This window comes from Daldinia loculata (genome assembly GCF_022478755.1).
Source record: "Daldinia loculata strain CBS 113971 unplaced genomic scaffold F4817scaffold_33, whole genome shotgun sequence".
Classification (NCBI taxonomy): Eukaryota; Fungi; Ascomycota; class Sordariomycetes; order Xylariales; family Hypoxylaceae; genus Daldinia; species Daldinia loculata.
In genome coordinates, this window is record NW_026054887.1 from 1 (window position 1) to 19,342 (window position 19,342).

The 19,342-nt window shown below is 46.3% G+C and overlaps 6 protein-coding genes across 6 annotated transcripts; 3 read left to right on the top strand and 3 right to left on the bottom strand.

Annotated features, from left to right (window-relative positions):
- Positions 1-1,825: 1,825 nt before the first annotated feature.
- Positions 1,826-3,781, top strand: F4817DRAFT_150887 (uncharacterized protein). Its single transcript, XM_049297980.1, has 4 exons — positions 1,826-2,322; positions 2,390-2,579; positions 2,648-2,738; positions 2,812-3,781. The coding sequence occupies exons 1-4, from the start codon at positions 2,233-2,235 to the stop codon at positions 3,548-3,550; spliced, it is 1,110 nt and encodes a 369-aa protein (XP_049157835.1). The 5' UTR covers positions 1,826-2,232; the 3' UTR covers positions 3,551-3,781.
- A 541-nt stretch (positions 3,782-4,322) lies between these two features.
- Positions 4,323-6,065, top strand: F4817DRAFT_341199 (uncharacterized protein). The gene has a single exon (XM_049303723.1). It carries the CDS (start codon positions 4,519-4,521, stop codon positions 5,602-5,604), a length of 1,086 nt encoding a protein of 361 aa, XP_049157836.1. The 5' UTR covers positions 4,323-4,518; the 3' UTR covers positions 5,605-6,065.
- Positions 6,066-6,705: 640 nt separating this feature from the next.
- F4817DRAFT_359529 (WD40 repeat-like protein) lies at positions 6,706-8,475 on the bottom strand (the record flags this gene model as incomplete). Its single annotated transcript, XM_049306174.1, has 2 exons — positions 6,706-8,346; positions 8,398-8,475. 2 exons carry the CDS (start codon positions 8,473-8,475, stop codon positions 6,706-6,708), a joined length of 1,719 nt encoding a protein of 572 aa, XP_049157837.1.
- Positions 8,476-9,599: 1,124 nt separating this feature from the next.
- Positions 9,600-11,867, top strand: F4817DRAFT_150926 (MBOAT, membrane-bound O-acyltransferase family-domain-containing protein). Its single transcript, XM_049297981.1, has 4 exons — positions 9,600-10,202; positions 10,258-10,298; positions 10,352-11,363; positions 11,429-11,867. The coding sequence occupies exons 1-4, from the start codon at positions 9,944-9,946 to the stop codon at positions 11,656-11,658; spliced, it is 1,542 nt and encodes a 513-aa protein (XP_049157838.1). The 5' UTR covers positions 9,600-9,943; the 3' UTR covers positions 11,659-11,867.
- Positions 11,868-12,032: 165 nt separating this feature from the next.
- F4817DRAFT_341205 (uncharacterized protein) lies at positions 12,033-14,460 on the bottom strand. Its single transcript, XM_049303724.1, has one exon. It carries the CDS (start codon positions 14,109-14,111, stop codon positions 12,213-12,215), a length of 1,899 nt encoding a protein of 632 aa, XP_049157839.1. The 5' UTR covers positions 14,112-14,460; the 3' UTR covers positions 12,033-12,212.
- Positions 14,461-14,634: 174 nt separating this feature from the next.
- F4817DRAFT_341207 (uncharacterized protein) lies at positions 14,635-17,856 on the bottom strand. The gene is made up of 3 exons (XM_049303725.1): positions 16,776-17,856; positions 15,560-16,721; positions 14,635-15,508 (listed from the first exon to the last, which is right to left on the bottom strand). The coding sequence occupies exons 1-3, from the start codon at positions 17,431-17,433 to the stop codon at positions 15,289-15,291; spliced, it is 2,040 nt and encodes a 679-aa protein (XP_049157840.1). The 5' UTR covers positions 17,434-17,856; the 3' UTR covers positions 14,635-15,288.
- Positions 17,857-19,342: the final 1,486 nt, after the last annotated feature.

Here is a 19,342-nt window from a genome sequence, read left to right on the forward strand (position 1 = left end):
TTTATTTTATTTATTTTATTTATTTTATTTATTTTATTTATTTTATTTATTTTATTTATTTTATTTATTTTATTTATTTTATTTATTTTATTTATATAAACATGTTATTACGTAAAGATAATTACGTAATAACACGTAATTAATTTTTACATAAAAAGTAATTTTTTTAAATAACATTTATATATATAATTTGTAATTTTTACAATAATTAAAATTAATATAATAACAATTATCGTAATAGTTTTATTTCGTATTATTTTTTTTTTTTTGTTACGTTATTTTTTATTATTATTTAATTTATATAAATACTTTATTATATTTATAATTTATTTTATTTATATTTAATTATTACATAATAATATTAATAAAAATATAAAAATTTAATAAAAATAATAAATAAAAAAAATATTATAATATATAACGTATAATACACGTTTATTTATTTATATAAAAATTTTAAATACATAAATTAATAAATTATAAAATTATAAACTTAATAATTTATACGTAACATTATTAAAATGATAATTTAATAATTACATTAATAATATAATATAAACAATTATTTAATTTAATAAAATATTTAATATTTTAAATTAATTAATTTTATTTAATTAAATAAATAAATTTTTAATATAAATATATTTTATAATTATATATTTATATTAATTTTATATAAAATTAATTATAATTAATATAATTTTTTTATTTTTTATTATTATTTAAAATTAATAATTTTATATAATATATTAAAAATAATTTTAAAAAAATTTACTTTTTTATTTTAAAATAATTATATATAATTAAATAAAAAAATATAAAATTATAATAAATTAATAATAATTATTTTATTTTATTATTTAAAATATAACGTAAAATTTATGTAAATATTATATATATTTTTATATAAACTTTTTAATTTTTAAAAATATACGTTAATTAATATATAAATTTATTTATTTATTTATTTATTTATTTATTTATTTATTTATTTATTTATTTATTTATTTATTTATTTATTTTAATTTATAAATATAATTAAATAAAAATAAATTAAAAATTATAATATAATATAAATTTATATTAATAAATTTATATAAAAATTAAATATATATTAATATAATATAATATAATTTTATATTTTTTTTTTATATTTTTTTAAAGTTTTTATTTTTTATTATTTTTTATATTTTTTTTTATAAAAAATACGCAACATATTTTTTTCAATAATAATATCACGTGATTAACCATTTTCGTAAACTCGGGCTATTGTGGCGCACCGCAGGGGTGCCCTCATGTTTTTGTTTTGTTTTGGCACAACAAACGCGACAACTGAACATATCTGTTACTCGACTTCGACGAGCCGCTCTCCGTCGTCATTCATGCCGATATATATGCCAACTCCGTTGACTCGATGATACGAACACCACGCTTCTAGGCCAATTTGATAAGCCCTCGCCTGCTGTAAATTCACTTACGTATGTGATTATTGGAAAGTGCGGAGATATCTCGAGATTTCGTTATCTGCAACAAATACCAGTTGTTCAAAACAGAGGCCGGGGATACTATTGGGTGAGAAGGCAAATCTGCACAATGGGCAATGGCTGATAAACAGCCTTAATAATGGACATTCCACTTACTTCCTTCGGTTTATATTCCCTAACTAGGTTAGAGAGATCTTCATAAAGTAAAAGACGGTACCTAAGGCTAAAGATCAGTGGTTTTCGCAATATATTTCCTATAGCGGGGATAGCTAGCAAAACTATCAAACTCCAGAAGCCCGTGCAATCGAATTCATACAGGTTAAAAGCCACTTATACGTCAGTTATTCCTAATAGTAGCGTGGATATCCTAATTTAGGTAGGTAGTCAATGCAACTGGGATTCGACATGCGACAGCTGAAGAAGATTGGATCTTCGTAAAGAGTCGTCATTCGTCAAAACATAGTGGCTTACATGACTGTATGCGGCGCAGCCTGCCAGCTCAGCTTTAGGATCTCTATCCAAGTACCGTGCATGAGATGAGGGTGCTCTTCGGCATACGTATATACTATATAGTCTGAAGGGGCGGATACAAATATGTAAGAACTGACTTTCAAGAAAGCTTGGCCTGAGATAATTGTTTCTTGGCCTCTTATATCACCAATCGAGAGCCCGCTTGGCAACTTGGCAGCTCGATTCTTCAGCCCTACGAGTTACTCTCGCCAAGAGTCTTCACTAATACGATTAAGATATGGAAGCATCTGAGTTGCCCGAATTACACGGAGAGCCGACACAATGTGAGAAAGTCGGCGAGGCCATGCCCGATATTGCGGGTTACGGAGTGAGATTTGGCGCGCCCGTCTTAGTCTTGGAATCTTGTTAATTCTAACATTCGTCAACGCGCATAGGTCTTAATCGGGTTCAGCGTGCAAGCTTTCATCTCACTAGTATTGTCTATCTGGGCGTTTTTCCTAACCAAATTCGGTCGCCTCGAAGTCCAAGGTGAAGAGGGCACCGCGCAACATGCGAACGAGAAAAAGCGACTCGGGTTCGTAACTGAAATATTAATGATTGGAAACGATTTGCAAATGATCACTGGTACGTCTTTCATCTCCCTATCCCTACCATATATAACAGGATAGCTTTGGCTTACAGTCAATATGAAGGACTCGCACTTATCAGTACGGCACTTTCAAGCTGGAGAGAAATCGACTTATATCATCTGCACTTAGTTTACGACACTGTTAGTTTCGTCGGGTAAGAGATTCAAAAATCGGTCATTTGCGGCATCTTTTAACAAGTTGGTTTACTTACTCTATTCCGCACACAGTGTTTCAAATGCGGCGGCGCTCGTTTGCTGGACCTTCATGAGAGCTAAATCGCATGAATCGCGATCTCGTCATAAGATATTCCCGGCTTACTGGACCGGTCGCTTCCGCGTTTCATACGCCTTTGCGGTCTTGTTCTTAGGACTCACCATCTTCCTCGAAATCCGACTAGATGAATGGTCACTTACCGCAGAAGAGGCCGGTCACTGTTATATAACGACGGGTCTCGCAGTGCCAGGAGCTGACCACCCAACAACCGATAAGGCATATGTGGCGGTCACGGCGGTATGGCTTTTACTCGTCATGTTTGGTTCCTTGTTCGCCTCGGTAAAATTCCGAAAACCGTTGCTGCTGCTCAGCGCACTACAATTTCCGGTACACCTCTACATGATGATCAAGTTGCGAATGGAAAACTACCCTTATCTGGAGGGCGAGGATGAGAATAGATGGGATTTTGGACAGACAACTGCTATCATATTGCTTGCTGTCACAGTTTCTGAATTAATCCACCAGGGGATCGAGTATATTAAATTCGAAATTGCCTTGAAAAAATACGGTATTTCATATGCGTTAGCTCAAAAGGATGAACTTTCTGAGGTACCCTCGCTGGTTGAGCAGGGCCTTAGACAGATCCAGGAGGCGAAGCTGAACGCGAGCAGCGTTCGTCTTGAGAGAAGCAGCGAAACAAGCCGGCATGAGGAGAGCCACGAGCTGATAGAGGACCCTGAACACAGAGCTTGAGTTGAATTTCGACTGGAATGATGGAGAGAACATGAGTCCGTTGAGGGTATGCTTGGGTAATGTTGCTTGCGTACCTTACTAAGGTTAAGAGGACGCATGTGACTAAGTGTCGGGTTTTGAATGAAGAACCGTGATAGCCGAAGAAATAATGGCTTGGGGGTTTTGCGTATATCCTCAGAAATGACTTATTTGGATATGGACTTATAAACGACTACGGTGTAGTTAGCCAGTAGGTAACGAATGAAATATATCAGCATGTCTAATGTCTTGTCGTCTATTATATATTTGTCTCTTGTCTCTTCGGTTCGATTCCGACGACGAATGTAACGTGCCTGTAAAGTATAAGTCAAATCATTTATATTCGTTGAAGAGTATCATTTGATTTGCCAGCACGGGGTTGGATATTAGGCAGGTATCTGGGTTAGGTGACGTCATGGTTCGAAGGTGAGATGTATCGAAAAGCTATTGGTACATCATAAGCGTGTACGGTACTTGGGATGTACTCTGCCATGTGATAGAGGTAGATCCATCTCTGGTTTTAGGGCTGAAGGGGAGCAGTAAAGTTGACAGGTGCATCGGGTGCACGAGGAACGGGTTTGACTAAAATAATAAACTGTTGGTCTGTGCTCACCTCGGTACCTTACAGAAAACAAGCCCCATCTTAGCCAATCACCGCATCCCACTTAGTGTATCGATAAGGGGATTCCCCACCTCGTAAACGCTATTAACGCTACCTCGAGGCTGAAAATCTCAAAATTCGAAGATCCCGTCTAAGACATTTGCTGCACGCCTCTCCACCACGCGGGCGACTGCAACACCCCCCTCGTGAGCCGCATATTGCTCACACACCGCGCCTGACTTCCGCACCGCCCGTTTGCCCTCTTTCTTGCACATATTCATTCCTCCCTTCGTATAAAACTTAAAGAGTGCCAACCAGCTCCTAGAGGGAAACCCGCCTTTTGCCCACAATGTCAAAAACTACGTTAGCAGTTATCGCAGCGGCAAGCGCAGGAGCCGGCGCCGCTATTACAGCTACCATGTACTCGTTACGATCAGACCGTAATCCCGAAAGCAAGACTATATCCACAACGACGACGACATTCTCGACCTCACCCACGGCGGGAGGGTCCGCACCGATCCCTATCCCAGCCAAACAAATATTCACTCCCCCGAACCAGCAAACCGCACAGACAGGCCTATCGACCTCAGCCCCCGCGGCCGTGAACCTCTTACCGGTCGATCCATCCGGCCTCTTCGAATATGGCTTCCCGGGCCCGGTAGCCGACATCGCGACGCGGCAAGCGTTGATCTCATCGTTCGACCGCCGACTGCGTAACCCGCAATGGGTAGCAGAGCACATCACGCCAGCGTCACTAGCAATTCGAGAGGGCGACCGCAAACACAGCACATTCATAGAAGACGAGGCCGTGCCTGAAAAGTTCCGCGCGCGCCTAAAGGACTACTTCCGCTCAGGCTACGACCGGGGCCACCAAGTCCCCGCGGCCGACGCACGCTGGAGCCAAGCCGCTATGGACGAGACCTTCTTTCTGACGAACATGTGCCCGCAGGTGGGCGAGGGCTTCAACCGAGACTACTGGGCGCACTTCGAGGACTTCTGCCGGGGCCTGACTTCGCGGTATCCCAGCGTGCGCGTCGTCACGGGCCCGTTATATCTACCCAAGCGTGATCCCACAGACAACAAATGGTACGTGCGGTATGAAGTCATCGGCAACCCGCCAAACGTAGCGGTCCCGACACACTTCTACAAAGTCATCTTCGCGGAAGACGGAGCCGTCGGCGGCAACGTAGCCATCGGCGCCTTCGTACTGCCCAACGCGCCCATCCCCAACGAGAAACCCCTAACAGACTTCGAAGTCCCCGTCGAAGCCGTCGAGCGCGCCAGCGGCCTCGAATTCGCCACCAAGCTCCCCGCCCAGCGGCGCAAGCGCCTCTGCACAGAGGCCACCTGCGCCCTCGTCATCAAAGACTACGCCAACCGGCAAAAGGCGTTTGCGAAGCCCCAGGGCTCTTCTTCAGCTGTCGCGAAGCGCTAGGACAGATGTTTCATTATCGCTATATTTATTCGATTCGCGATATCTGGGTTGCCATGTCTTTCCGTTCCGCAGAATTACTTTACTTCTCAAAGAATTGAACGAGACTTATGATGTACGTATCTAACGCATAGAAGACTATATGTAGAAACCGCGGTTGGAGACCAAGGCGAGCTAGATAAGATTAATATGTATAACTTGTAACTTTATTGGGATACACGGTTCTATCTACATCATTGCATTTGCATTTTCCTCCCCTTCTCTTGGGATGGGGCGAGTTGTGGCGTTCGAGGTTTGATTCATTCCGATACACCAACTTCGACGAGGAAATCAAATACACGTCCTCCTCTCGACAAGTGGCGGGTAGCAAATCGGGCTATAGTGAGGAATAGATAGCATAGCATAGCATAACTTGGAATAGTATAATACTTTATATCCACGATAAATCTAAACTATACTCTACTGGACTTCAGGGGCAAGCACTAATGTATTATCCGATGCATCTGAGGACATTCTAAAGTTTCATGTTAATAAATAAGAGTACAAGAACACCGCCAGGACTTAGAATTGGTATTACTATCACGTCTAGGTATGTCAGCGAGGCGCGAACGGGTATAGATATGTGTCATCGTGAAATCTATTGTCATTCCTTTCGCAACCTAGCTAAACTCTCCTAGCAACGCCTTCAACGCCTGGGGTATCCGCCCTTTGGCCAAGGGGCATCGTCCATGCTCATCGTACATGCTCTACTCCCGAAATATGCAGTAATGCTATCAATTCTACATCATTAGATCGGTACGTCCTCGAACAAAGAAGAAATTGCCCTATCCATTGACTTTGACCTCCTCGGTCAAAATTCTGACGTTTTCTAAACTGGTCAGATCAATAGCTTGATGTTCTACCCTTCTGTGTTTCTTGCACGTATCCGCCTGTACTCACTCCGCTGGGGATGAGCGCTTTCTCGCTTATACTTGTCGAATTGGGTCGTCATCCTTCATCGACTGGTGAAATCTCCGACCCGCTCGAGTTGGGTGCCCCGAACAACTGAACACGGTAGAAATTATGGAAGTTTTTATAAGGTACTGGGATAGAGCTCGATGATTACTAACGCACTCTAGTATAATTCCCCTTTTTCTGTTCCATTCGTAGGCTTTCTTCCTGACTAGGGAGGGGTGCTCTTCTCCGACCATTGCTGTCGGTAGCCTGCATTTCAACACTTGCCTGTGAGAAAGGTGGAGGGGGCGGAAACCCGGGTGGCATTGGGAAATTCGGAGGCGGAAATAAACCTGGTGGGAGCATGTTGGGAGGTGGGGGAGGAGGTAAGCCGGCTTTCTGCATCATCTCCGCTATCTTGGCAAAGTCGGCTGGGTTATTCGGATCCAAACCACCTGGGAGCGGTGGAGGTGGGGCACCAACCGCGCCAGGGATTGGGAACGGTAGAGGTGGTACTGTAGCTGACGCAGACATAGTACCGACTCCGGGGATTTGAGGAGGCGGAGGAGGAATGCCGTTAGCTGGCAAAGAGAGACCGGGAAGACCTGGGAAAGCAGATGCCGGCTGCCTAAGCGGCATCTTCTGATCAACCAAACCTTCTGCCTCATCCTCAAGCTCCTGTTCTTCTTCCTCTTGACGTTGACGACGACCGCCGCGTCGATCCCAAGTTCCTTGAGCTTCCGCAGCCGCCTCGCCAATATGATATCTATCTTGGAAGATATCTGTCTCGCCAGGCCGAGCACGGGACCAGAACCGAGTAATACGATCGTTCGAGCCCGAAGCCAAGATGTGGCCGAGAGGATGCCAGTCAAGGGACCAAATTGCGAAGTCATGAGCATAGGGGACCTTGTGCGTTGGATATATGGACTGCGCAGGTGCTGTCAACGGATCTGGACTCTCGTAAACTGCCGTGCTGATGGCCTGCCCTGCCGGGGTGTTCGGTTCATCTAATATATAGTGGAACAAAGAGCCCTCGTTACCTCCGGTGCTGAGCAGATTCGAGTGGATTGGATGCCAAGCAAGCGTTGAAATATCCTTCTCGTGACCTCTAAGAAGACAGATATCTCGCATCATTCGTATATCAAATATCCTCGCTGTTTGGTCTCGCGCTGAAGTCGCAAGACACCAGCCCATGACACGTTCGAATGATGTCTTAGTAATGGTATTTTTATGACCATGGAGGGTGGTTAGGCAACGCTGAGTTCTAGGGTCCCAGAGCTTGACCAGATGGTCCTTTGATCCCGAAACGATCAGTCCTTTTGTAGGATGCCAGTCGCAGGTTTTAGCATCCCAGCCATGGCCTTGCAGTGTTGACTCGGCAACACCACCAGCAAAATCAAAGATCTTGAGGGAGGAGTCATCAGATGCCGTAACAAATTTGGAATCGTTAGGGCTGAAAGCAAGATCCCGGATAGGGTCGTGATGGCCCTGGATCACTTGCACGTTGTTAAAGTTAGGCTGCCAGTACTTAATAATACCATCATGATCAGCTGATATTAACCAGTCGTCACTGTGCGAGTAAGCTAAGGCCCGGATAGCAACGTCGTGAGCTTGCATAATGGTCTCAAAGTTGAATCCAGTACCGTTCCATAGCGTAAACTCGCCACTGCTTGAGGCGGTTAATAATCGACGCCCTTCCGGAGTCCATCGTACAACATTGACTGGGTGTTTGATTTTATTCAAAGACGAATGAAGATGTTTTGTAGGGACAGAGTCGGCGGGATTAGTGACCCTTGCCAGGGGTGGGAGCATCTACATATGGTTTAGTTTATTTAACCAAAGTATCATTTGCGTTGAACTCACGTCAACGATGTAACTAGCACTAGGCCGTTCGACCTCGCCTCTGAAGGCGCCTTTGAATCGCGGCTGACGATTGCGCATCCAATGGGCAACCGTAGAGCCATAATCGGTGACGGGGCCTATAGCAAAGCATTAATACACTAATGGACATAGATGAAAATGAGTAGGCTCAAAAAGACGTGTCGGGTAGTCAAATCAAATACCCTCACAAAACTTAACAGCGGTTGTCAAATATGAAACACCTCAAATGAGGGACACCAATGGCTTGAGGGGAAGCGTAATCTAGTAACAAAATACTCACGTCGACCTCTAGCCCTTACAAAGTTGCCAGCTTCATGACCTCCGCCCGGCGCGCCATGATCGCCACGGGGATCGTATGCCATAGTCGGCTATAGCTACATTCGCGTGGGAAATCAAATATTATGAATAGATTTACTGAATTCGGTATTTAGAGATATGTGTCGTGGTCGGTTAAAATTATTGATAATTGGGTGAGCTTGGGATGAAAGGGACTACCTAAGGACCTAAGGACCTAAGGACGCGAACAATGAACGTCTGTAGGTTAGGTAATTTCGACAAGGGAAGCTTGCGCCACAACGGAAGGCTGCGGCTGAAGCTAAGTTGAGCCACAGTGTACTAATTCGTTCAAGTTGCCACTTTTAGTGGAGCACCTGCATTTCTGATGGAAGTCTCCGAACTCTCTACGGAATAATCGCATCGGCTGTCTTACCAAACCGACGAGAATAAATTTCCTTCTAACTAAACATTTCTTTCACATGTCAATTGATGTTACATCAATGTTGGCCATCCTAGACCCCAGCTCTCGGTCGACTAATTTTTCTTTATTCCCATTTTCATAAGATAATTCCTTCCATTTCGTATGTACAAATATACGATCCAATCACAAAGAATACCTGTCCCCACAGACCTCGATCGACAGGCAATAATGGCGACACCCATTGGTTCACTTACAGCTCTGTACGGTTTTCTCTTGGACGACTAAAATAGGCTCAAGGTTCGACCAGGGACTCCGTGGTCTGCCTTCAAATACATATTAATCATGACATGTCATTAATTAGACCTACATACATCTTTCTCTAGTTACATATTATTACTTTTGACACTTGTGACTACATTCCAATTGACCTATTCGACAACATACTGGAAGATGCCACATTCCCCTCTCTAAATATTATCTAGGTACCTACCTACATATGTGTAACGGAGTGATCTCCTCACATCCAAGGTATTACATCACCCTTGCTCTTATACCAGGCCGAAAGCGCATCGCGATCCGAATTCCAACCGGGACCATGTCTTAGCCATTCTCACAAAGGATTGCGCTTATGTTGAGGTGGCGCTGTCAGTTCGAGGCTATAGAAGATCGCCAGATTTCTGTGAAACTCTCACTGATAACTGTGTAGCTGCCAGTTCCCGTCAGCTCCCCAACCGTTCTGAAGCTTTCTCCCGAGAACTCCTAGATGTGCCCTCACAGCGAAGCCTTATTATTAGCATAGACGTAGTCCGTTACGATTATACACGACCTATCATGGACTCGGCTACTACTACAAGTCTCGAGCCCCCCACGGTGACAGCAACTGCTCGACGAAACGACACTACGAAAGAGTCCAGCGCCACAGCCGAGGCCCCCAATAAACGTACAAATGGAGAAAAGAAGTCATATGTTTTGAGGAAATATAGACATGTTACCGCGATTCACTCCGAGTCGAGACCGTCCACACTGAGCCATGACACAACGGCCACTCCGAGTTTCCTAGGGTTTAGAAATCTGATGGTTATCGTGCTAGGTATACCCTCGTAGCTATCTTGCTATAGAAATCGGAATATACTGACTCTTTCCAGTGGTTGGAAATTTACGATTGGTAATAGAGAACATGCAAAAGGTTAGCAAACAGCCGGATATCACCGGTCGAACACCCACTTACATATCCGGTAGTACGGGAACCTGATATGTATAACGTGTCACGATTTCCGCCGTCAGGATGTCCTCCTCGGCTTCCTGCTCTATATACTAGTTCCTTGGCACCTCTTCATTGCCTACTCGTTCGAATGGTACGCCGCTAAGCAGGCACGGATCTCGCGAGCCCAATCTGCTAGCAAAGGAGGAACCGCAAGCCCGACGGAAGACCAACAGGCCAACTTTGAGTCGAAATGGAAGATTATCAGGACTGCTCATCTCCTGAACGCCACTCTAGCTCTGGCTTTCCACAGCTGGGTCGTCTATTTCCACATCTACCACCCCCTGATTGGTACGATAACGGAGCTTCATGTTATCATCGTCTATATGAAGGTCCTGTCTTACGCGCTTACGAATAGGGATCTTCGTCATGCGTATCTCCACCCAGTCAAAGGCGAATTGGCTATCGTCCCTGAGTTATATGCACAATGCCCGTATCCCCAAAATATCACGATGAGCAATCTGACCTACTTCTGGTGGGCCCCGACACTCGTCTACCAGCCAGTATACCCTCGATCGGAGAATATTAGATGGCTCTTCGTCCTCAAGCGACTCGGCGAATTGGTTTGTCTGAGCGTCTTCATATGGTTCTGCAGCGCCCAATACGCAGCACCGGTCCTATGGAACTCGCTTGACAAGATAGACCACCTGGACCTGGTATCGATTGTCGAGCGGCTTCTGAAGCTGTCTACAATCTCGCTTGTCATCTGGCTGGCCGGCTTCTTTGCTCTGTTCCAATCGGCGCTCAACGCACTGGCAGAGATTATGCGATTCGGAGACCGTTCTTTCTACGACGACTGGTGGAACTCGGCTGGCCTGGGAGACTACTGGCGGCTCTGGAACAAACCGGTCTACCAGTTCATGAAGAGGCACATCTTCTCGCCCTTGATAGGCAGGGGCTGGAGCATGCAGTTAGCCAGTATCGCCGTGTTCTTCGTCTCGGCTATACTACACGAACTTCTAGTTGGTATCCCAACTAAGAATCCCATAGGTATGCATTTCCCCTTTCTTCACAATTCAAGGTTTCAAGCAGGACTTATGCTCACCTAATACCAGGAGTTGCCTTCATGGGGATGATCGTCCAGATCCCGCTGATCTGGTTCACGCGGCCGTTCTCGAAGATGAAGGGCCCGCATGGCCGACTCATTGGCAACTGCATATTCTGGGTCTCGTTCACGATCTTAGGCCAGCCGTTTGCTGCGCTAGTGTATTTCTATGCCTGGCAGGCTAAGTATGGATCTGTAGCTAAGAGGATGGCTCTGAATCAACCGCCTGTGTTGAACTAGCTGGCTGGTGTGTGAGAGATAGGCTATGACCTGTATGGACTAAGAACGGAGAAAAGGTGAAGGGTATCCGTAATATAATTACATCTTGATCTTTTGAGATATATGCTTGGGAGCTGTTCTACTTAAAGCTAGATCACCACTTATAGAGTACCTATCTCATACAGTTCCATTAATCGTATCTTTACCCCTAGCGCTCGCATCGATTCTATACTACTAATTTATTGGGAATATTCAACCACTTCTTCGTTAGAATTGTATGTCAAGACCTACCGACTGATTACATGAAATCTTAACGCAAAGAAAATCTAAGGCCAAAACTGATTCCCATTTTAGAGCCATGGGTAGACAACTTTAGGTAGTTAACTCACCACGAGGCAAAATCAGACACTGGAACGAGTATATTAAACAATTAGACCACCGTGATTATTTTACGATGCGAGAAAACCGTCTCATTCGCACTTATGTCCGCTCATCTCATCACATTACTATATAGCAAAAGTTACACAGGGATTCTACACCTTTCCATCCCCCCCTTTCCAATCCTGTATTCCTTTTCAAGAACTCAACGACCTACTCGTACTTCTACTTCTCCTCACGACGATCCCAATGGCTATGCTCGCGACAAACAATATACCATTAAATATAGCCATCATATAGAACGGGGCCCCGCGAGACGCCACGTCGAACAGGTAGCCCCCAAGTTTAGTCAGGAGTAGAATCGCAGCGCCACCGCACCACGAGTATACGCCCGCGATAGAGCCCTTGAGTTGCACGCGGGATACTAGTACCCTCTCCTTTCGTCGGGGACTAACATCACTGCTGCTGCTTCCACCAGCATCCTGCCCCAACAGGGCGTCCGTCTCAGCGTCGTTGGAGTGCGAGATCCCATTCCCTTCCTCGTCATTAGATATAACAGGTACATCGGCAGCTAGCACGCCACGGCCCAGGGACCCAAGACTACACACGATGGCACCAATCTGGCTGATGCCGACAAGTATCATTACCAAGAAGACAACCGGGCTTCCGCCGCGGTCGCTCACATTTGCGTACTCGGGGCTCTGGAGTTGCGGGAGCGCGATCCATCCCACGACACCAAGTAGGGAGGCGAATACAAGGGGTAGATTGACCCCGTTGCTCTTCCTGCTAACGTACCCAAAAATGGGTGCGCACAATAGGGCAGCTAACTGCGCGACGCCGGTCAAAATCGAGGCCAAGACGTACGCGGCGCGGCATTCCTTTTTCAGGTCGGGCGACGGGTCGTTCGGCGAGCCACGGCAATACCCGTTGCCGATGAAGAATGCGTTCACATAAAGCGGTATGAAAAGCGAGATGGCGACAGTGCTCGCGCGCGCCACGAAGCCCCCCAGATATCCTAGTGCAATATGCGGGTCTGTCGCACCGAGACGAAGCGATGAGATCAAAAGCTTACGGTATGGTAGCGGTCTAGGTGACGAAGAGGAAATCTCCGTAGAGGAACCATTAGGTCCCGCGGCGTCCTGCGGCCTGCGTAAATCAAGAAGCATGCGCCAGCCCTTCTCTTCCTCGCCGTGTAGACCGCGGAGGCCGAAGAATACGAAGACGGCTACGACTAGTGCGACGGCGCCAACGACATAAAAACTATGCGTGATGGCCTGCGCGGGCGTAACGCCCTCTTTCCTGGAAAATCGGGTCGGCAGCGGTAGGAAAAGAGATAGAGCGACTAAAGCCCCGCAGCCTGTAAACAAGCCTACATATCCTGCGAGAGCTGATGGTCTGCCACCTTTACTCTCAACGCTACCAAATGTATCAGAGGAGTCCCCCGAATCATCGCTGCCCCTCCGATTACGCGATAGGTTCTGAGTAAATATCTCCGGGGTAATTGTAGCGTCGCTCTCGAGGCTCATGGCCACGCTATCCCTCTGATGATGACTCGACTTCCGGCTCGAGCCCGCACTACCAGCACTTACAGCATCTCCATCCTCTCCGTCCTCTCCGTCCTCTCCATCATACCTATCCTCGCCATCCGCATCCACCTTCTCGTCATTCGTAAGCACAGGCAAAATAGCCGTAACCATAGTCGCCGCAGCCGTAGCGCCCAGCGCAAACGCAATCCGCGCAATGACCAAACTGGGATAGACATCGCGGGCCTGGACGAAGCAGAACAGACTAATAGCAATAATCCCGTACCCCAGGACGGCGACCCAGCGCACGCCCAGACGATCGCTGACCAGGCCCCAAGCCGGGCAAGCCACAAGCGCAACGACCTCGTCGACGAAGCCCAGGGTGCCGACGATATCGCCGACGCCCGTCTTCACGCCCAGCAGGTCCGTGATGACGAACGAGACGGCCGAGTTGAGGAAGACGAGGAAGGAAATGCTGAAGAGCGCGATCCCAAGGAGATACGTCGTAGCCTGCAGCGGCGTCGTCGTGCGGCTGAAGGGTAAGAAACGCCAGAGAATGCGAGAGCGCGCCATGGTGCTAAGATTCCCTGCGCTGGTTGGTGTTGGTGGTGATGCTGGTGAGATTGGTGGCGTATAGGTGCTGGGGGTTACGGAGGGGTCGGCCAGGCTTGGTTGCGCGCGCGAGTTGGTGAGGGATGCTCGGAAATGTCAGGGTTGGTCGATTGGGTTTAGTATACTATATTGTAATACACTACAACGAATGAGGTTACATTTTTATATATAAAGTAGTTAACAATTATAAAGATTGTTGCTGAGGAACCTCAGCTAACAAGTTGAAGTTGAAGTTGGTTGAGGTTGGAAGCAGCTTCGGTGATACGGTGATACGTAGGTTTAGGTCAATATAGGTGGGTTTTTTGTACCTATATGCGATGCAGGTGGAATCTTAAAAAGGTACATACATAACATCCTATTTTAGCCCCGGCAGCCGGACCTTCTCCAAAGCCTGGCTCGGCTACCGGCCACCAGGATACAACATAGGGATACAGTTACGTATGGTATGTACGTCTATGTATGCTGAACTTAACTCTAGGTAATATCACATGCACTACATACTGTTAAAGCGGGTATCCAACCATGGAATTCAAAACATCGAAATGCATCTATCATAACGCATCTATCATAACGCGCTGGCATTGAGATTTCATACACACCGAATAGGAAAATATAAAAAAGTAAAAAGTAAATGCATCGTTTAAAAACAAACAAAGTGACCCGGTTCATGCCTATTCATTGAGGTGTCTATCATTAGTTCTGTGTTTTTTTTTTTGCGAGCAGACCCTTTGCTCGTTCCTATGCTGTTGTCCTAAGTAGTCGCCCATACTCTAGGGCATCTGAGATAGGACACCACGTAAATGGCTTTCAATGTGACCCCCCTAACGCCGGCGATGATGAAGCGTCTATCCCTAAGTCCCTAACTTCTTTACAGGATCCCGCGTATCGTACCCGATGACCTTGCCAGCACACCGCAGATATACAACACAAGCAACGTCGTGGCCAATTCCAACGGGAGGAACACGAACGCGCACGCCATTGCTATCAAGGACCAGCGGAATTGAGTAATCCTCTCGTCTAAAGTCACGCCATGGAAAGACCCCTGCTCAAACTGGCCCCAAGGTGCCCGCTCATTATCGGAGCTAACGTCTCGATCATAATCAGAATCGCCATCGATGTCCTCTCTAGGCTTGGATTGTCAACCGAAGTGGAATCCACTTGGGAAACCCTGAGAACGCGTGCGACCACCATAACCGCCACCGCCAAAGCCTTGTGCGCCGCCGAAGGAGGCACCGCCGTTCATCATACTGAAGAGGATCTCCGGGTCGATGCCGCCGCCCATACCACCGCCCATGCCACCGCCATACATGTCGGAGGGGTCAATTAGATCGTCTCCGCTATCGTAGCGAGCACGCTTTCTACGAGATAATTAGCGAAAGAAATGTTAGAAATAGGGGGCTGATACGTACTGAGGGTCGCTCAAGGTCTCGTAAGCTTCGCCAATATCCTTGAAACGTTCAGCGGCCGCGTCGTCGTTGGGGTTCTTGTCCGGATGGTGCCTGATAGCAAGCTTGCGATAAGCTTTCTTGATAGCGGACTCGTCGGCATCTTTGCCAACACCGAGAATCTTGTAGTAGTCTTTACGCTGGCTCTTCTTAAGCTCTAGCTCCGCCCTGCGAATTTCCTTGACGATGCTTCGGTCTTCGGGATCTAACTCCTGGATCGACTTCCACTCGCGAACGGCATCCTCCCACCGCTCCGCTTGACCTAGCGCGTTAGCCTTCGTCTTCCGGGCTTTGATGTACGAAGGGTCTAAGTTGAAAGCTCGGTCGCAATCGGCAATCGCTTCGGCGAATTGCTTCAGCTTAAGTCGGCAGAGGGCCCGGTTTTGGTAGAGCTTCGAGTTGGTGCCTCGGTTGGCGGGGTCAACCTCCAGAGCAGCTGAGTACTTGTCGAAAGCAGCTTGCCATCGTCCAGCCTTATACTCCGCATTGCCCTCCTCCTTCATCCTGTCTAGCCTCTGGACAGTTCTAAGCCATTTCACACCCTCCTTGAAGTCGGGATCACAACTTAACGCCTTTCGGAAATGCGTGATGGCCTTGTCATTCTCTCCTTGGGCATATAGTGCACGTCCTCGTAACACCAATGCTTCCGGGTCCAGATTGTTCTGCCTTAGAATTGACATTGCTACATTCTGCGCTTCTCCCAAGGAGTTAGCACCTCCCATTTTGAGATATGCATTGCCTCGCATTAGTTGCCATTTTCTAGGCTTGCTCGCTCCAGGACCAAGCAACTTCTCAGCCTGATCCAGAGCGTGTAAAACCATAGAGCCACTTGTGCCACGGTCAAGGGCATCCTGGGCTGCTCTGACGTGATGCTGCATTTCCCTAGCGGCAGCCATATCCTTGGCAGAAGCAGGAGGTTGAATACGGCCAAAAGTAGTCATTGCCTCCTCGGGACGTCCTAAACTAGTGTAAATCCGAGCCAGACGTAACAGGTACTTAGGGTTATGGGGGTCTAGGTCCACAGCTCGAACGCAGTCTTCCAGAGCAGCCTCATATTGGCGGTCGGACATGAGAGCCGCAGCACGGTTGCTAAGGTATGTAGGTTCGTTACGCATAAGCTGGATAGCTAGTATATGTGTTAGTTTTCAAACGCGCAATATGTGACTTCGCAAAAGCATACCACTCGTGTACTCAGCAATTGCTCGTGCATAATCCTTCTGCTTGAAGAATCTATTTCCGTCAGCCTTGTGAGCCTCGGCCGCTTCCGCATCTGTGGGAACCGGACTGGAAGGGTTCGACCTGTGAGGCGGAGGAGCCGGACCTTCTGCCTCATCATTCGCATCCTTCTTCACTCCATTCGTAGGAGAAGAGTTGACAGGGATAGTAAAAGATTGGGTTTGTAGAGGAGGTGGCGAGGTCGGAGGCACGGCCGGGGTATCTTTGTCGAGATCCATCTTGTCGACGGAATTCCTACTGTTCATATTATACTGAGCAGATAAGCGCTTGAGCTCCTCGGGAGGTAAATTTAGAGGATGGATATCGGTGTCGATTTTACTTCTCCTTGAAGAAGAGCCCTGGTCGCTTGAATGTCTCGCAAAAGAGCGAGAAGTTCGCGATTTAGGCTGCTCCCTTTGGGAAGGCGATGCGGGGCGCAAGGGCTTTTTGGTGGGGGACGATTTAGTAGAGCTGATGGAAGGCTTTACAGCTGAAGAAGTTTGCTCTGATCGAGGAATTTGAGGCTGTGGCTTATCTTGGTAATTGGGGGTGTGGTGAGATTCGCTGCTATCGCCTGCAGTTTGTTTCTTTGGGGATTTTTTCGAGTTGAATAAGCCCTTCATTTGGAATGGAGGTTTTCGGCTTTAGTCAAGCGCGGTACATAGATAAAAAAAAAAAGTTCCCACACCTCTATTATTACCTAAGACAAGGTAATAATAAGTCGCTATGGTTCCCGCTTCAAACGCTCTTCCGCTGTTCGATTACCTTCTGCTTGATGCCGGATCCTAGTAGGCCCTAGTGCGAAAAATAAAAAATGGTTAGTTAATTCCCCAAAGACAAGAAACAAGAAAAATTAAAAATTAAAGTTTCATCCGTATTTCGCAACACCAAGTTTACGTATGCCAATTGACGTTTGACATGCAAAGAATCATAGCGCTCTCAGTGGTGCGTTCCTGGATTGTCCAACTACTAGTGGATTCGGCATGAAATGTTGCTTTAAAAAAAATAAAATAAAAACACTTACGCAGTGATTCCGCCTTGTAAGACACACCGCCGTGCTAGCCCTTCCCTTTAGATACTAGCCAACTCTGGTCGAGTTGCAGGCTGCAGGAGAAAAGGGACCTTTTCTTTGGTTCACCTCTTTTCTCTTGTTTTTCGGTCGAACTGGGGCAAAAACCTGAGCTGGGAGGACAGCAATGGTTAAACCTCAATGTAAGTGAGTGACTAGAAGATCCCCGAATAAGTTTGAGGGGCACTAGGAAGGCCGCGTTTGTGGGAAAGCGCAGCGGTGACGAAAGAAGGTTAAAAGGTTATAAGGGACGGTCAAAACCAAAGATGGTTTAAGATGTAAGAATTGTGAAAAATGACAATAAGGAAGATACGATTTATCAGCCTGTCGAGACTTTTTTCCAATGTGCAGGGACAGCACGGTACCTTCGCCTTCTCGCACAGCCAACTTGCACAAAAGCAGATAGTGATGTGCTCGCGTCTATTGAATAAGAACAAGAATCATCAGGCTGGTATTTGAAATTTGTGAAATTTGGAGAAGCACCCAGAAAAAAAGAAGTCCCGAATACTTGGTCAGTCAGCGGGTCGGTGCATTGACCAGAGGTTATTAGTACATTTTCCACTGAATATGCTTAGCCCAGCATAGGTTACGTATGTATATAGATGTACTATGTCATGTATATCGCTACTGTAAGGTTAGGTCGGGTATACATATGTACATGTAGGTATGTACATTATGTACGTACATCCATGTTATCCATCCGTCTAGCGTCTAGGTAGCGTCTAGTAGCAACTTTCCAATGACCAGGACTCCAGAAATCTCCAGCCACCCCACTACGACATGCTACTACGTAGTAACTCCTACCCGTTGCCCGTTGCCCGCATCCTGCCAGCAACCACTCACCACTACCACCGTCTTTTAACAACATCAACCACCTGCACTGTTATTCTATAATTCTAACCAATATCCATACATGTTGATCAATTCTTCGAGGGGCCGAATTCGGTTGGCCAATAAACCAAAATGAGGGGCATGGGTTTGTTTACAAGTTGTTCAGCGTCTACCACATAAGTCCGGCGTTCTGAATGGCTATATATCTCCGCAACGCTTGTTCACGTAACATCCTACCAAGCCAATCCCCATCATCACACTTAGAATTAGAAAGGCTGAACAATGCGTTGTGCTTGTAAATTGCAACGCTCACTCTGGCAACAGACTGACATTCTGTCTTCTGTGTTGGTCTTGAAACTCTCCTGCCATCTTATCTTGTCTCTTTTCTCCGGCGTTTATCTCCTCTGATATGAGTCTCATCAAACCTCAAATTGATATCATCGTTGGCGGCTCGTTAAGACCTGCTGTTATTACTTTACTACTGTGCGCGGAGACGTCAATCCTGGTAAGCCGAGATGAAAAGACAGACAGGGGTCGCAAGGATCGTTCCGAGGGCGGCAGAAGACCCTGCAGCCAAACAACCTAGCCCACTCTCCCCAGCCAATGGACCCCTTTCTCTTCAACTGATTCTC

Excerpts from the sequence above, each read along its gene's own strand:
- F4817DRAFT_341199 (XM_049303723.1), top strand. The coding sequence starts at position 4,519 with ATGTCAAAAACTACGTTAGCAGTTATCGCAGCGGCAAGCGCAGGAGCC.
- F4817DRAFT_150887 (XM_049297980.1), top strand. The coding sequence starts at position 2,233 with ATGGAAGCATCTGAGTTGCCCGAATTACACGGAGAGCCGACACAATGT. Across the intron at positions 2,580-2,647 it reads CGATTTGCAAATGATCACTG|GACTCGCACTTATCAGTACG; the intron begins GTACGTCTTTCA and ends GTCAATATGAAG. Across the intron at positions 2,739-2,811 it reads GACACTGTTAGTTTCGTCGG|TGTTTCAAATGCGGCGGCGC; the intron begins GTAAGAGATTCA and ends TTCCGCACACAG.
- F4817DRAFT_341207 (XM_049303725.1), bottom strand. The coding sequence starts at position 17,433 with ATGAAGGGCTTATTCAACTCGAAAAAATCCCCAAAGAAACAAACTGCA. Across the intron at positions 16,722-16,775 it reads AATTGCTGAGTACACGAGTG|CTATCCAGCTTATGCGTAAC; the intron begins GTATGCTTTTGC and ends CACATATACTAG. Across the intron at positions 15,509-15,559 it reads GAGACCTTGAGCGACCCTCA|AAAGCGTGCTCGCTACGATA; the intron begins GTACGTATCAGC and ends ATTATCTCGTAG.
- F4817DRAFT_150926 (XM_049297981.1), top strand. The coding sequence starts at position 9,944 with ATGGACTCGGCTACTACTACAAGTCTCGAGCCCCCCACGGTGACAGCA. Across the intron at positions 10,203-10,257 it reads TCTGATGGTTATCGTGCTAG|TGGTTGGAAATTTACGATTG; the intron begins GTATACCCTCGT and ends GACTCTTTCCAG. Across the intron at positions 10,299-10,351 it reads TAATAGAGAACATGCAAAAG|TACGGGAACCTGATATGTAT; the intron begins GTTAGCAAACAG and ends CATATCCGGTAG.
- F4817DRAFT_341205 (XM_049303724.1), bottom strand. The coding sequence starts at position 14,111 with ATGGCGCGCTCTCGCATTCTCTGGCGTTTCTTACCCTTCAGCCGCACG.